General features: G+C 46.3%; 1 protein-coding gene across 2 annotated transcripts in view; it reads left to right on the top strand.

Moving 5' to 3' along the window:
• Positions 1-18,346, top strand: part of LOC119957963 (RNA-binding protein Nova-1) — a 363,953-nt gene that overhangs the window by 225,253 nt on the left and 120,354 nt on the right. For both annotated transcript variants that reach the window (XM_038786209.1, XM_038786202.1), the window contains exon 3: positions 3,900-4,066. In XM_038786209.1, the coding sequence (XP_038642137.1) occupies positions 3,900-4,066 (167 nt within the window). The remainder of the gene's footprint in view (positions 1-3,899; positions 4,067-18,346) is intronic.

Raw genomic sequence — 18,346 nt, 5'->3', positions numbered from 1 at the left:
TGCTGCATGTGTATATGTACATTGTAATCTCATAAATATTCACATTTAATCTATTTGAGTAAAATGTTTATTCATTGTAAACTGCAGAGTGAAAGTTAGATTTAGCTGTGACTACATTTGTGCAAGCCGAGATGACTATCTATTTATAGCTCTGGTTTTCTATTTTTGGAAACAAAACATCTTTCACAGATCACTTATATATTTGACATTTTGAATTTTACTTTTATAAATGATTAATTGTACATCTCACCTAACATCTACCAGTGTGTATTGTCCAGTGACTCCGAGCAGTCAGCACCCATCATCACCCCCAACTCCCTGCCCCCCCCGCACCCGCAACCTCATAACCCCACTTGTCCCAATCAAAAGCAGCGTGCAACACCTCTGCCACCTAATTCAGTAGAATGGGGGCTAAAGTTTGACCATCCTGGCCTGCCTGACAGTTCCCCACCAGGTAGCACATTTATCAACTGATGCATCAGGAATTTGTCCAATATGTCACTTTGTGTTTTATATCCTGTGTGGATCTGATTGAGTCCAACATGAATACCAAATCTTCCCATCACTTCTCCTGATAACCTGTTTACCAGCCACGATTCCTTAAAACATCCTCTGATTGTGCATTGCTTTTGCTGTCCCTGTCACCTAGTTGCCATATTTAACCCATAATTTGGAAGCAACTGTTTTATGACCAACCTTGACCGCTGCGTTCCAGATCTCAGCCAGTCTAGTGTACAATCTGCCCCATGTTGGACCACAATTAGCACCCTCCCCCCAACTCAACCTCTTCTCCAAAGCATACATATGCTTAACACTCAGCTCCCACTCAGGGCGCGATTCTCCGCTCCCCACGCCGGGTTGGAGAATCGCGGGAGGGCCGGGCGACTCATTTCACGCCCCCCTGGCGCCCCCTGCGGTTCTCCCACTCCCCGCTCGGAAGAATCGCCGCTCGGCGATTCTCCGACCCAGATGGGCCGAGCGGCCTGCCGTTCGCGACCGTTTCATGACGGCAGCAACCACACCTGGTCGCTGCCATCGTGAACATGAGTGCCAAAAGCCCGTTTGAAGCTTGTGGGGGGCGGAGAGGGGAGTGAGCACCACGGCCGTGCTCGGGAGGGGACTGGCCCGCGATCGGTGCCCACCGATCGTCGGGCCAGCGTCTCAAAGAGACGCACTCTTTCCCCTCCGCCGCCCCGCAAGATCAAGCCGCCATGTCTTGCGGGGCAGCGGAGGGGAAGACGGCCACCACGCATGCGCGGTTTTGAGCCGTCGTGACGTCAGCCGCGCATCCGTGTGTTGGAGCCGGCCAACCTGCGCATGCGCGGCTGACGTCACATAGGCGCAGCCATCGCGTCATTCTCGGCACGCCGCCTTGCCGCAAGCGTCAAGGCCCGGCGGCCGAGAATAACGGAGCGCCGCTCCTAGCCCCCCGGGTGTGGGTGAATATGGTGAGAGGAGCGGCCTCCGAGGCCGTCGTGAAACTCGGCCGAGTTCACGACGGCCTTCACGATTTTTCCCGGGAGCGGAGAATTCCGCCCTCAGTATTTTGCAGGTCTATATGACAAGGGTTCGACTATTGTGAGCAATTACAGTATAGAGATAGGCTGTTCAGTCCATATGAAGCTAGCACATGAACGTTTTCCCCAATGAAGCACTTAGTCTTATTACACTCACCTACTCATTCTCCATTCCATTTAATATTCACATTTTTCAAATAATGAAATGCTTCCCTTTTCAAAGGATCTACTGAATTTGCATCAACAATCATTTGTGACATCAGAAAACCACATTCTAATTATCAAAGTTTTTTTACTGAATGTTCTGCTTTAATTCTTTTGGTGAGGGTTTAAATTTGCATCTCTTGTTACTGTCTTATTTTTGAGTGTAAATATGCCATCACCATTTGCTTTGTTGTTTGCAGTCACTGCTTAATGTTCTTGAATCTTGGAAAATAAACACTAACTTCTGAAATCTGTCCCCAAACTGTCATCTCTCATCTTCGGCAAAAACCGAGTAAAGCTGTACTATATCTTTTCCTTCTATTGCAGATTGTCCAAAACTGTACACGATATTCCAATTGCTGCCTGAATAAGTTCTTGCCGAAGTTTAACATTATCTCTATGGTTTTGTATTCAATCACTGTAGATACACAACTAAATATTGGGCTGGATTCTCTAGTTCACCGGCTAAGTGCCGGTTCAAACGGAGAATTCGCGGGCATTTTACGACCCAAAAATCGGCGGTGAAGCCTCACCGATTCGAGGGCTGGTGAGGGGCTAGCAGCGGCGCCGGGTGAAACTCCCGGCTCCCGCGCCAGAAAAGGCCGGGTCCATGGCCTCATGTGGGCACGGTGACGACCTCCAGCGCTCGCACCGTACAATATAGCGCTGGCCATGCACGGACCAGACCTGCCATCTGCGACCCCACTAGCCACCCTCACTAATCCCCAGAGCCCTCGCAGAAGCCCCTCCAGCCAGCGGCACGGATCTCGGCGGAGTGTGGCGGCGTTTTACACAGTCCGCAGCTGCCATGCCAGGATCCCGACTGCTGAGACCACATGTCCCCTGTGCGTTCGGGAACATTGCTCCGTCGGGGGCGGAGCATCGCGGGAGGGCCTGCTGATGATGAGCCAACACAGTTGCAACAGCGCATGATGCGATTACACCACTTCTCAGGGGGCGGAGCATTGTTGACTGGCGTCAAACAGCGCCGGCCCCGTTCTGGGCATCGAAGTGGATTCTCCGCCCAATCGGCAATTAAAATATTGCCGTCGGGAAACAGAGAACCAACCCATTGTGTTTCCCAATATATGGCCTGCCCTATATGTGCCAGTGATTTTCTAATGGCATGTGTGGTTAGAACTGCTGCCTCACGGCACCAGGGAGCAGGGTTCAATTCCGGCCTTGGGTGACTGTGTGGACTTTGCACTTTCTCCCCGTGCCTGTGTCGGTATCCTCCAAGTGCTCCGTTTCCTCCCACAGTCCAAAGATGTGCAGGTTTGGTGGATTGGCCATGCTAAATTGCCTTGAGGTGTCCAAAGATGTGCAAGCTAGATCGGATTATGGGGATGATGCAGGGGAGTGGGCTTAGGTAGGGTGTTCTTTCGGAGGGTTGGTGCAGATTCTATGAGTCGAATAGCCTCTTTCTGCACTGTAGGAATTCTATGATCCTATTCCATGGTTCTATCTAACCACCAAGCCTCTTCTGTTCCTCTACCCTGTTCAAAATCTTTCAAAATCTCTATTGAATGGCTGAACAGGCATGATGGGCTGAATGGCCGACTCCTATTTCTTCTGACCTTATCATCATTCTATTTGAGGTGTATTCCTTTTCCCTATTTGTTCCAAGATTTATTCAATCTCTGCATTAAGCTACCCCAACCATCTCATCCATCAAGCCTAACCCTATTCTCCTGCAATCTTTCAGTTAATTGTTGTTTGTTGTTGTAGTTAACTCATTTTGATAGTCTCTCAATTATTCACTCCAAATCAGTTATGGTGCATACTACAAAGAACCCCCAATACAGACTCTTGTGGTACATTGTGTACCATGTTGTCCCAGACCGCTAAACAAGCTTTTAGCCATGTTTATTGCATTCTGCCCTTCAAACGTCATTCTAGCCATGTGGCAACGTTCTCCTTTATTCCATTTGCCATCATCCGTGTAAACTAGCTCTGACTTTATATATTGCATGATACATATGCTTTTTGAAAATTCATATCAACCAAAGCATTCTGTTTTCTGACCTTGCTGTTATTTTACAAAAAAAACATTTTTTATAATATGTGTACATATCCTCAAATGAATGACAGTTAACAGATTTATTCAGTCCATCTAGATAGCTTACCAGTCTTTGTTCTTTTCACTTTGATGTTCTTTTTTTAACAATTATTTTACAGGAACAACAGAACGTGTTTGCCTGATCCAGGGAACAGTAGAAGCTCTGAATGCAGTTCACAGCTTCATTGCAGAGAAGATACGAGAAATGCCTCAGAATATGGCAAAGACAGAACCAGTCAGCATCCTGCAGCCTCAGACCACCGTGAACCCAGACCGTATCAAACAAGTAAGTTACTAATCGTGTATAATTTAAGAGTGCCATTTTGAAGTAGAATTAGTTGGTGCAGTTGGTGGTGGGGGAGGAGTGTGGCAACAAGTCCTCTTGTCAGGGGACGAGTAGAACTATGGCAATGATTCAGGCCAGTTCAAAGGAATTGCAAATTTAAAATGGCAGTTGTCAGTAAATTAACAGATGAGCCTTTTTTTGGGCAACACGTGTTTTGACAGAGAGTTCAATTGATGACTATGACTTAGCTAGTTCCCACCACTATCCCAAAGCTGTGCTCAGTACCTACGTGCGATGACTGTTAATATAGTTTCACGAAATGGAAAGTCAGCTCGGATATTTCTGAACATTTTTTGCCCCTGTTTTTAATATGCCAATTTTTTGACCAACATTAATGTTTTAAATTACCTAAGCTTTTAGTTGTAAGAATTGTATTGACCATGCAATATTATTAAAGGAAGATTGTCTGCAATGTTTTTCTACAAATAAATATGGGGAAAAGGGAACCTTTTTTTGTATAACAGAGAAAATATAGTTCCATGATCTGCTCTCATCTGCTTATCCAGGCATTGATATCTATGTAAACTACTTTCTCTTCATGAAACAATGAAGTCAGGAGCACACTATTTTCCTTAGCATCATTCTATAAGATAACTTTACCACAGTTTGGCTTTCCTGCTATCTCTGCAACTAGAAACAGATCTTTTTGGGATCTGTGATTCCTATTTAGTACAGTATTGGTTCAAAGGCAACCATCCTTTCGAAAATTATTCTCACCTAGAACTTTTTTTGTACTTCAGTATTTCTTCCGTGGTCTTGAATGGGCAGGACATTCCTTTGGAGCATTTAACATCACTGATTGCTCTGTGAAATCAAGTATGCATTTTTAAATTACCAATTGACATTTCTGAAGGAATCATTTTTTAAAATACTGCACTGAGTGAGAATTTTCAAGTTAATTTGCAGCACAGCTATAATTTGCAGCAATGATTTAAGCCCATGCATTCATTGCATAGACTTAAATCATTCATTGTCTAAGCTCATTACAGTAAATTACAGTTCATAAATAGTAATGCTGATTGGCTATTAAAATTTCAGGACCCAGTGATTCATTTAAAAATTTTGTTTTTGGAAACAAATACACACTTGATAATTACTAAAGAGCAACACCGCAGTGTATGGTCTGTCGTGCATATTCAGAGTCTTAACGATATGAGGCCACGTCTATGCCATTGTGGAGAGCCAATGAATAAAGTCTAAGAAAGAGAGATTTATCCTTGGTTGCTCGGACTGGAAGAGTAGCAGTCTGGGATCAAGCTACCTGCCCCCTCAGCTAGGTGTTTTGTATGCCTAATGTTCACCGGGTGTGGTGGGGATCTTTAACTTTATTTTGAAATTGGGGCACCTTTCAAAAATGGCCCCGCCCCTCACAATGACTGCACAAAACATGAACCCACCCCCTTCTAAAACTGCCAAAATGTGGGAAGATCTTGAAGGAAAACCTGCCGGTTTCTCTGGGGAAACACACGGCGGTTTTTAATCAGAATTTGACACTTGGCTATTTTGGGGGAAAATTCCACCTGGCTATTTATTTGGAAAATCCCACCTATGGTGTCTGTAGATATTCCATTAGTGATGTGGTTTCCCAGAGTTAAGGAAAGTTTGGAATTCACAGGTAAGCCTCCAAAGCAGCTTTTACCTGGCTGGCTTTCAACGGCGCCTTTGTAAATCAAAACAGCACAGAGGGAACCTCATGGTTAGGGCTCCAGTTTTGGAAGGGGGGGAGAGTGCAAGGCAGAAAATACTGAAGGAAGTACACAAGCACATGATGGGGGAGGGTGACAAAATCGGCCACGCACTGGAAAAGCATTTCAAGATTGAGCATTTTTTCACAGCTGAGACCATTCAGCATCAGCTCCATTGACTTGCTTGGCGTTTGGCTTCTTAAGCAATCATACCCACTCAAGCAGCACAAATTCCTGACAGTGCCATTGATTGCTTCTGAACTTTTAATCCCTTGGGCACAGATTGTAGAATATCTGAGTTTAACGGGATTGCAGAATATTGGGCGACTGGTCAAGTTAGAAGATCCCATTGTGAGAGGTAAACATGGAACAGTCACTGAGACTGAGGGAGGAACTCAGAACTCCTTGCATTGTAGTTATTCAGGCTTTGAGAAGTAACCCTTGTAGTCTAACCTAACTGCGCAGTACAGGTTAGGATAATACTTGTGTCTGAGCTGAGAGCATACGGTGCAGTCAATTAACCAAAGCTGTCTTAATCAATCATGTGATGCGGGAAGGAGGTGGGGTAGGGTTTGGTCAAGTATCGAGATAACTAAACACTGGAAATCTGAGTGGTGGCCAGGAGTCTCTGTCATGCGTGAAGGGGACTTGAGACCCAGCCAGAGCCAGAGATTTGATCAAGAAAGGTCTCTAGGAGACATATGCTGACCCCTGCATCTCTCTCTTTGATACTGCAGTGAGGAGATCATTAGGAACATGGAACCTGGTGATCTTGCTGCCTGACTCATGGGCTATAGGCAGGATAGAAGAAGGAGAAGAATCTGGTTCAGCAAAAGGAAGAGCACAACCCATAAGATCAAGGAAAATCCAGAGAGCCGTAATTTGTAGGCACCTCATTAGACACAGGATATATAGACATTGCTTGTCCTACTTGCAGATGAGCGGGAACCATTGTTACCAAAGACTATGGTTGTCAAGGAAATTGGTTCCTCATGTATTCTACTTTCTGCAGGATTTGGTGCCTTGGGGATTCTGAGAGCATCCACTGCCTTGTGGCAATGAAAGGGACCGTTGTGCTCAATTTCTATGAAAGTAGCTCCTTCCAGGGCTCCACTGGTGAGCTGTGTGGGATCTCCCAAGCCTCCACCTGCAAATATATCTAGGAGGTAACAAACACCATCTTCGCCAAGACACAGAGAGTTGTCAATTCCGACCAAGATCAGGCAAACCAGGAAACGAGTGCTGGGATTCGCAGAGATTTGCAGTTTTCCACAGGTGCGGTGTGCAATCAACTGCACTGACATGGCCCAAGGTCTCCCTAGCAACAAGCAGCCCAGTGTGGACAAACGGATCCTGCATGTCTGCGCATGATACCAGGGAAGCGACCAGGACACACATCCTCAGCAGATCTCGGTTCCCTGACATCTTCCAAGGTGTGCAGGGCTGCCTCATCGGGGACATGGCCTACCCACAGAGGATGCGGTAGATGACGCCCGTGCAGCGGTCTGAGACCCCAGCTGAGAAACATTATAACAAGGCTCCTACCTCAACCCGGACTTTGATGGAGAAGACCATTGGGAGCCTGAAAATGAGGTTCCAGTGCCTCGACAGATCTAGCAGAGCACTGCAGTACACCCCCCCCCCCCCCCCCAATATCAACATGGCTTGTTGCACGCTGCAGAACCTGCTGATGTAAAGGGTGGGGGTCATGGATGATGAGGAGATGAGGAGCTGCATGCCTCCTCTGATGACAAAAAAGTGAAAGGGAAGGAGAGTGATGGATTTTAGAAAGCACAGGATGCAGGCAATGAGGCTAATGCTCTGACCAGATGAGGCAGCCATATTCGTGAGGCCATAAACTCTACAAGGTTCCGCCAGGAGGATGGCGAGATACAGTGAGGACACTCCTGAGAGCACAATATAGCAATGGAGGGTCTGGCACCAGTCTGGCAGAGGTCTACGAACTGGCACTCTGTGCAGTGTCTCGTCTCATATACACACCTTGCAGGAATGCAGCGGGCACATGTACTTCAAAAAACCTGATCCTCTTGCTACATAATCAGCTGTCCCCGTCAGCATTACACACACATCTGCCAATAATCACCTGCCCCCATCAGCATTAACCCACATCTGTCAATAATCACCTGCCCCCATCAGCATTACACCCGCATCTGTCAATAATCACCTGCCCCCATCAGCATTACACCACATCTGCCAATAATCACCTGCCCCCATCAGCATTACACCCACATCTGCCAATAATCACCTGTCCCCATCAGCATTACACCCACATCTGTTGATAATCACCTGTCCCCATCAGCATTACACCCACATCTGTCAATAATCAGCTGTCCCCATCAGCATTACTGACACCTGTCAATAATTCAGCATCACATTTGTCAATAATACCCTTTCCCCTTCAGAATTACACCCACATCTGTCACTAATCACCTGTCGCCTTCAGAGTTAGACCCACAACTGCCAATAATCACCGGTTTCCTTCAGAATTACACCTACATCTGTCAATAATCACCTGTCCCCTTCAACATAACACCTACATTTGTCAATAATCATCTGTCCCTTCAACATCACACCCTCTTCTGTGAATAATCACTTGTCTCCTTCAGCATACCAATGACATAGATAGAAAGAGGGATGAGATCTTGCATCAATAATTCCGGGAGTCAGGTAGTGGACTGAAAAGCAGGACCTCTCGGGTTGTAATCTGTGGATTACTCCCAGTGGCACGTGCTAGCGAGTATAGAAATAGGAGAATAGTGCAGGTGAATGCGTGGCTTAGAGTTGGTGCAGGAGGGAGGGTTTCAGATTCCTGGACCTGGACCAGATTCCTGGACCACTGTGACCATTTCTGGGGAAGGTGGGATCTGTACAAGCGGGACAGTCTGCGTGTGAACCAGAGCAGGACTAACAACCTTGCTGGTGGGTTTGCTAGTGCTTTTGGGAGGAGTTTAAACTAATTCGGCAGGGATAGGGGACGCAGAGTTAGCAGAATGGGGACACAGTAAAAGCACAGAAAAGTAATAAAGTCAGAAGGAATGCAGCGGTAGTAAGTTTCAAGAGAGTAATACAAGGCTGCATCGCCTCTACTTTAATGCCTGGAATATTACATGTAAAACGGATGACAAAAGAGCGAGGACTGATACTGGAATTGTGACATAGTAGCCATTACGAAGGCTTGGTTGAGGGAGAGGCAGGATTGGCAGCTCAACATCCTGGAATATAGAATCTTCAGGCAAGTCAGAGGAGGGGGTAAAAGAGGAGCGGTAAGGAGAGGTGATATTTTGGAGGGGACTTCAAATGAAGCTTTGTGGGTAGAGATTAGGAACAAAAAAGGGACAGCCATATTGCTGGGTGTTTATTATAGACCCCCAGATAGTTGGCAGGAAATTGAGGAGCAAATATGTGCACTACTGTATTCGCAGAGGTGTGTAAAAATAATAATAGGGCAATTATATTAAGTGACTTCAACTTTCCTGACATTAATTGGAATAGTCACTGTGTTAAGGGTTTAGATGGAGTGGAGTTCTTAAAATGTATGCAGGAGAACCTTTTAGCTCAATATGTAGAGAGTCCAACAAGGGTTGGTGTAGTGCTGGGCCTAATTCTGGGGAATAAAGCTGGACAGATGGCTGATGTGTTGGTGGGAGAGTATTTTGGTGATAGGAACCACAACATGGTGCAATTTAAATTTGTTATGGACAAAGAAATAGACAAATTGCAAAAAAAGGTTGTGGATTGGAGGAGAGTGGATCTTAGTAAAATAAGGCAGGAACTGGCTGAATTAGACTGGAAAGAGTTACTTGTGGGGAAATCTACAGAAGAGCAGTGGGGGAAGTTCAAAATGGAAATGGGGAGGGTACAGGCCAAGCATGTTCCCTCTCGGGTAAAAAGAAGGAATAACAAACCCAGAGAACCATGGATGACCAGAAACAATCAGGATACGATAAGAAGGAAAAGAAACGCTTTTAGCAGGTACAAGGGGAGCAAATCAACTGAGGCATTAGTGGAGTGTAGAAAGTGCAGGATGGAGTTTAAGAAATCAATTAGGAAAGCAAAGAAGAGCTATGAAAAAGCTCTGGCCAGTAAAAGTCGAGAAAATCCCAAAATATTCTTTCAGTATATCAATGGGCAAAGGATAACCAGTAGGGCCCATTAGAGGCCAACAGGGAAATCTGTGGATGGAGCCAGAGGACAGAGGTAGAGTGTTGAACGAATACTTCATATCTGTCTTCACCCAAGAGAATGAGGAGGTAGATGTAAAACTCTGGTAGAGAGACTGTGAGGTTCTTGAGCAAACTGCCATAGGGAGTGACAAGTTATTGGATGTGTTGGCAGGCTTAAAAATCTCCAGGTGCTGATGAATTTTGTCCCAGGATGCTGTGGGAAAAGGAGGAGATTGCCTCGGGGAGGTGCCAGAGGACTGGGGAACAGCTAATGTGATCCCAGTAATGAAGAAAGATAACCTGGGAACTACAGACCAGTGAGTCTCATATCAGTGGTGGGGAAACTATTGGAGAAAATTCTGAAGGAGAGAATCTATCTCCACTTGGAGAGGCAAGGTTTGATCAGGAATAGTCCGCATGACTTTGTCAGAGGGAGATCATGCCTAACAAATTAGAATTTTTTGAGCATAGTGCAGTTGATGTAGTTGACATGGATCTCATCAAGGCCTTTGACAAGGTCCCACATGGGCGAATTATAAAGAAGGCAAATGCACATGTGATACAGGGTAACTTCATAAGGTGGATTCAAAATTGACTCAGCTGTAGGAAGAAATAGGGCAAAGACAGACGGCTGCTTTAGTGACTGGAAGCCAGTGTCCAGTAGCATAACACAGGGATCTGTGCTGGGTCCCATATTATTCGTCATTTATATAAACGACTTAGATGGCTAGGTGGGGGTAAGATCAGTAAGTTTGCGAATGACACAAAAATTAACCGGGTGGTTAACAGTGAGGTTGAGTGTCTTGGGTTCCAGGAAGATCAAATGGGCAGAAACGTGGGAGATGGAATTTCACCCTGAAAATGTGAGGTGATAAACTTTGGAAGGATTTATGTGACAAGGAAGTATTCAATGAATAACCCGACACTGGGTAGTTCCGATAAACAAAGGGTACTTGGGCGTGTTTGTCCGTAGATCTCTGAAGGCAGAAAGGAGGTTAATAGGTTGGTGAGAAAGGCGTATTGGTGACTTGCCTTTATCAATTAAGGCATTGATTACAAAAGCAGGGGCATCAAGTTGAAGTTGTACAGAACTTTGGTAAGGACACAGCTGGAGTATTGCGTGCAATTCTGGTTGCAACATTATAGGAGGGGGTGTGATTGAACTGGGTGGGGGGGGGGGGGGTGAGTGCAGAGGCCAATCACCATGATGTTGCCTGGGATGGAACATTTAGGCTATGAAGAGAGGTTGGATAGCCTTGGGTTGTTTTTGCTGGAGCAGAGAAGACCGAGTGGTGTCTTGATCGAAGTGTACAAGGTTATGAGGGGGCCTGGACCGGGTGGATAGAGAGCAGCTGTTCCCCTCAATTGAAGGTCAGTTACGAGGAGTCACATGTTCAAGGTGAAGGGCAGCAGGTTAAGGGGGGGATTTGAAGGAAAACATTTTTACCCAGAGGATGGTGATGGTCTGGAATGCACTGCCTGGGAGGGTGGTGTGGCGGGTTGCTTCCTTTAAAATGCACCTGGATGAGCACTTGGCACGTCATAACATTTAAGGCTATGGACCAGGTTCTGGCAAATGGCAGTAGGTAGGCGGATCAGGTGTTTTTCATGCATTGGTGCAGACTCGACGTGCCAAAGAGCCTTTTCCGCATTGTTTAATTCTGTGATTACACCTACATCTGTCAATGATGACCTGTACCTTCGGCATTACATCCACATCTGTCAATAATCACGTGTCCCCTTCAGCATAACACCCACATCTGTCAATAATCATCTGTCTGTTTCACCATTATACCCACATATGTCAATATTGTCTTTCCTTCAGCATTACACCGATAATCACAGGCGGCCCTTCAGCATCACATACACATCTGTCAATAATCACCTCTCACAAATAACAAAGAACAAAGAAAAGTACAGGACAGGAACTGGCCCCTCGGTCCTCCCAAGTCTGTGCAGACCATGCTGCCTGTCTAACCTAAGACTTCGGGGGTCCGTATCCCTCTATTCCTATCCTATTTATGTATTTGTCAAGACACCCCTTAAACGTCGCTATCTTACCTGCTTCCACCACCTCGTCCGGCAGCGAGTTGCAGACACCCACTACCCTGTGTGTAAAAGAACTTCTCAATGCCCCGGCTGATGAAGGCAAGCTTGCTGTCTGCCCTTCTTGACTACCTTATCCACCTGCATTGCCACTTTCAGTGACCTGTGGACCAGTACACCCAGATCCCTCAGCCTGTTAATACTCTTAAGGATTCTGCCATTTACTGTACATGTCCCATCTGTATTAGACGTTCCAAAATGCATCACCTCACATTTGTCTGGATTAAATTTCCATCTGCCACCTCTGCACCCAATTGTCCAACTGATCTATATCCTGCTGTATGCTCTGACAGTCCTCATCACTATCACAATACCACCAACCTTTGTGTCATCCGCAAAATTACTAATCAGAACAGTTACATTTTCCTCCAAATCATTGATATATACTACAAACAGCAAAGGTGCCAGTATTGATCTGTATTCATCTTGCCAGCTCATCTCAGATCTTCTGTACCAGTTCCATGAGGACCTTATCGACCATGAAGGCAGCATCCACTGCCCTAATCTTCATCAATCATCTTCATCACTTCCTCGGAAAACTCGATCAAGTTAGTGAGACACAAGCTCCCCGACACAAAACCATGCTTCCTCTCGCTACTATGTCTGTCCACATTTTCAAATGGGAGTGAATCCTGTCTTGAAGAATCCTCTCCAATACTTTCTCTACCACTGACGTAAGGCTCATCGGCCTGTAATTTCCTGGATTATCCTTGCTACCTTTCTTAAACAAAGGAATAGTCTGACCCAGACTATCTACATACCTTTCCCCAGACTCATCATCCACCAAATCCTTCTCTTTGGTGAATATTGACGCAAAGTACTCATTTTGTACCTCGCCTATTTTCTCTGGCTCCACGCATAGATTCCCTCTCCTTTCCTTGAGTGGGTCAACCCTTTCCCTGGCTACCCTCTTGCTCTTTATCTCCGCATAAAATGCCTTGGTCTTTTCGTTAATCCTGTTGCCCAATGGCTATTCGTGACGCATTTAAGCCCTCCTGGCTCCTTGTTCAAGTTCCTTCCTACTTTCCTTATATTCCTCATGGGCTTTGTCTGTTCCCAGCCTTCTAAACCTTGAAAATGCCTCCTTTTCTTTTGGATTAGAGCTCAAAATATGCCTCGCTATCCAAGGTTCCTGAAACTTGCCATACTTATCCTTCCTCCTCACGGGAACATGCCAGTCCTGAATTCCTATCAACTGACATTTGAAAGCCTCCCACATACCGGATGTTGATATACACTCAAACATGCATCCCTAATGTAGATTCTTTTAGATTCTTCAGTTCCTGTTTGGTATTGTTATATTTAGCCTTCCCCCAATTTATTACCTTCAGCCGAGGACTACTTCTATCTTTATCCAATAGGAGCTAAAAACTAAAACGGCCCCTTCCTGAGTGGGACTATCTACATACTGTTTCAAGAAGCTCTCCTGGATGCTCCTTAGCTTCAACATTCCACCCACATCTGTCAATAATCACCTGTCCCCATCCGTATAATACCCAGATCTTGCACTAATTACGTGTACCTTTCAGCATTGCACCCACATCTGCCAATAATCACCGGTCCGCTTCAGCAGTACACTACACATGTCAATAATCACATGTCCCCTTCAGCATCACACTCGCATCTTCCATGAATCACCTGTCCCCTTCAGCATGGCACCCTCACCTGTCCATAATCACCTGACCCCTTCAGCACTGCACCCTCATCTGTCAATAAACACTCTTCCCATCGGTATTACACCCAAACCTTTCAATAATCAGCTGCACCCTTCAGCATTAGACCCACATCTGGCAGTGACCACCAAAACACCTTCAGCATTACACCCACATCTGGCAATAATCACCAGAGCCCCTGCAGCATCCCACAAGCATCTGTTAATAATCACCTATTCATTTCAGCATTACATCCACTTCTGGCAATAATCACCTGTCCCCTTCAGCATTACACCCACATCTGTCAGTAATCTTAGAATACTGGCAGCACGGTAGCACAGGGGTTAGCATGGTTGCTTCACAGCCCCAGGGCCCCAGGTTCAATTCGCAGCTTGGGTCACTGTCTGTGCGGAGTCTGCACGTTCACCCTGTGTCTCGTGGGTTTCCTCCGGGTGCTCCGGTTTCCTCCCACCGTCCAAAGATGTTCAGGTTAGATGTATTTGCCTGCTAAATTGCCCATAGTCTCCAAAAAAAAAGGTTAGGTGGGGTTACTCGGTTACGAGAATAGGGTGGAGGTATGAGGCTTAAGTCAGGTGTTCTTTCCAAGGGCCTGTGCAGACTCGATGGGCTGAATGGCTTCCTTCTGCACTATCAATTCTATGATTCTATCATCACCTATCCCCTTCAGCATTACACCTACATGTGTCAATAACCACCTGTCCCCTTCAGCATTACACCGCCATCTGGCATGAATCACCTGTCCCCATCAGCATTACACCTACATCTGTCAAACACACCTGTACCTTCAGTATTACATCCACATCTGTCAAACACACCTGTACCTTCAGTATTCCACCCACATCTGTCAATAATCATCTGTCCCGGGCAGCACGGTGGCGCAGTGGGTTAGCACTGTGGCCTCACGGCGCCGAGGTCCCAGGTTCGATCCCAGCTCTGGGTCATTGTCTGCGTGGAGTTTGCACATTCACCCCGTGTTTGCGTGGGTTTCGCCCCCACAACCCAAAGATGTGCAGGGTAGGTGGATTGGCCACGCTAAATTGCCCCTTAATTTGGAAAAATGAATTGGGTACTCTAAAAATTTTTTAAAAAATAATCAACTGTCCCCTTAAGTATCACACCAACATATGCCAATAATCACCTGAACCCTTCAGGATTACACCCACACCAGTCAATAATCGACTGTATCCCTTCTGCATCACACACACACATCTATCAATGATCACCTGCCCCATTCAGCATTATCCTTGTATCTGTCAATCATCGCCTGTCCCCTTCAGTATAACGCACACATCAGTCAACAATCACCTGAGCCAAGCAGAATCAAACCCACACCAGTCAATAGTCCCCTTCATGATTGCACCCACAACTGTTAAGAATCACCTATCCCCTTCAACATCACACGCCCATATCCAGTAATCATCTGTCCCCTTCAGTATTACACCAACACCTGTCAATAATCACCTGTTTCAATCAACATCACACCCACATCTGACAATAATTACTTGTCCCCCAAGTATTACACCCACATCTGTTAGTCACGTGTCCCATTCAGCATTACACCCTCATCTGGCAATAATCACCTGTATCCTTCAGCATTAAATCCACATTTATTATTAATCACCGATCCCCTTCAGAATTACACACATATTTGTCACTGATTACTTGTCCCCATAGCATTGCACATACATCTGTCAACATTCACAACCAAATCACAGTCAGCATCACAGCCAAATATACCAATAATCAACTGTCTCCTTCAGTATTACACCCACATCTGTCAATAATTACTTGTCCCCTTCACATTATACCCACATTTGTTAATAATTACCTGTCCCATTCAGCATTACACCCTCATCTGGCAATAATCACCTGTACCCTTCAGCATTACATCTACATTTCCTAATAATCACCTATCCCCTTCAGCATTACACACACGTTTGTCATTGATTATTTGTCCCATCACATTGCACATACATCTGTCAATAATCACTTGCGTCCTTCAGCATTACACTGACATATTTCAATAATCACCTGTGCCCTTCAGCATTGCACCCATATCTGCCAACAATCCTCTGTCCCCTTCAGTATTACACCCACAACTGTCAGTAATTATCTGTCCCCTACAACATTACACCCAGGTTGTCAACAATCACCTGTCCCCTTCACCATTATACCCGTTGTCAATAACCATTTTCCCCTTCAGAATTACACCCACATCTGTTAATAATGTCCCCTTCAGCATTACATCTACATCTCTCGAAAATCACCTGTCCCCTTCAAGAATACACCTACATATTTAAATAATCACCTGTTCTCTTCAGCATTGCACCTCCAACTGGCATGAAACACCTGTCCCCATCAGCATTACACCCACATCTGTCAAAAACACCTGTATCTTCAATATTACACCCACATATTTTAATGATCACCTTCAGCATTACGCCTGTATCTGTCAACCATCAGCTGCTGCTTCAGTATTACACACACATCAGTCAACAGTCACCTGAGCACTTCAGGATTAAACCCGCACCAGTCAATAATCCCCTTCGTGATTGGACCCAAATAGACCAATAATCACCTGTCCCCTTCAGCATTACACCCACATCTGGCAATTATTATCTGTCCATGGCAACATTACACCCACATTGTCAATAATTACCTGTCCCCTTCACCATTACACCCAAGTTGTCAATAACCAATTGTCCCCTTCAGAATTACACCCACATCTGTTAATAACCACCTGTCCTCTTCAGCATTACATCTACATATTTGAATAATCACCTGTCCCCTTCAGCATTACACCCCCAACTGGCATGAATCACCTGCCCCATCAGCATTTCACGTACATCTGCCAAAAACACCTGTATCTTCAATATTACACCCATATCTGTTAATGACCACCTGTCACCTTCAGCGTCACACTCACATCTGTCAATAATCACCTGTCCCCTTCAGTATTCCACCCACATCTGTCAATAATCACTTGAACCCTTCAGTATTCCACCCACACGAGTCAATAATCACTTGTAACCCTTCAGCATCACACATGCACACATCTATCAATTAACACTTGCCCCATTCAGCATTATCCTTGTATCTGTCAATCATCGCCTGTCCCCTTCAGTATGACACACACATCAGTCAACAATCACCTGAGCCAAGCAGGACCAAACCCACACCAGTCAATAATCCCCTTCATTTTTTTTATTTTAAAAAAATAATAATTTTTATTGAAATTTTTACAAAATACAAAATATAAACACCTTAACTCTATTAACAAACAACCACGGTAACACCCCATGAACAATACCCCCCAAGCTTCAAGAGCAACTTCAAAAAAAGGAAAGAAGAAAAACAAAGAACAAAAAAAAAACAAAAGAGCACCCAGACAACGAAAGGGAAAGAGATAGCACCCTCCCCAAACCCATGTGCACAGTTCTCCCTCCCCCCAATCCTTACCCCCCCCCTCCCTCCCCACCCTCCCGGGTTGCTGCTGCTGTCGGCCTATTTCCCTACCGTTCCGCCAGGAAGTCCAGGAAAGGCTGCCACCGCCTAAAGAACCCTTGTACTGATCCCCTCAGGGCAAATTTCACCCTCTCCAATTTAATGAACCCCGCCATATCAGAAATCCAGGCCTCCACGCTTGGGGGCCTCGCATCCTTCCATTGGAGCAAGATCCTCCGCCGGGCTACTAGGGACGCAAAGGCCAGAACACCGGCCTCTATCGCCTCCTGCACTCCCGGCTCCACTGCAACCCCAAAAATTGCGAGTCCCCAGCCTGGCTCGACCCTGGATCCCACCACCCTCGACACCGTCCTTGCTACCCCCTTCCAAAACTCCCCCAATGCTGGGCACACCCAAAACATATGGGCGTGGTTCGCTGGGCTCCCCGAGCACCTAGCACACCTGTCCACTCCCCCAAAAAACCTGCTCATCCTCGACCCAGTCATGTGGGCCCTATGCAGCACCTTGAACTGTATGAGGCTAAGCCTCGCACAGGAAGAGGAGGAATTCACTCTCTCCAGGGCATCCGCCCACGTCCCCTCCTCAATCTCCTCACCCAGCTCCTCTTCCCATTTACCCTTCAGTTCCTCCACCGAGGCCTCGTCTACCTCCTGCATTACCCGGTATATGTCCGAAATCCTCCCTCCTCCGACCCACACCCCCGAGAGCACCCTGTCCCATACCCCACGTGGGGGTAACAAGGGGAACCCCTCCATCTGCAGCCTGGCAAACGCCCTAACCTGCATGTACCGAAACATGTTCCCCGGGGGGAGCCCAAACTTCCCCTCTAACTCCCCTAAACTCGCGAACCTCCCCTCCACAAACAGGTCCCTCAACCTCCTAACCCCTGCCCTGTGCCAGCCAGAAATCCGCCATCAATGCTCCCTGGGACAAACCGATGGTTCCCCCGTATCGGGGCCTCCATCTAGCCCCCCATTTCTCCCCTGTGCCATCTCCATTGCCCCCAAAATTTGAGTGTAGCCGCCACCACCGGGCTCGTGGCATACCTCGTTGGAGGGAGCGGCAACGGCGCCGTTACTAGCGCCTCCAAGCTCGTGCCCACACAAG

Source organism: Scyliorhinus canicula, chromosome 2 (assembly GCF_902713615.1).
Source record: "Scyliorhinus canicula chromosome 2, sScyCan1.1, whole genome shotgun sequence".
Classification (NCBI taxonomy): domain Eukaryota; kingdom Metazoa; phylum Chordata; class Chondrichthyes; order Carcharhiniformes; family Scyliorhinidae; genus Scyliorhinus; species Scyliorhinus canicula.
The sequence above is the reverse complement of the archived record's forward strand: the minus strand, read 5'-3'. Positions and strand labels throughout refer to the sequence as shown.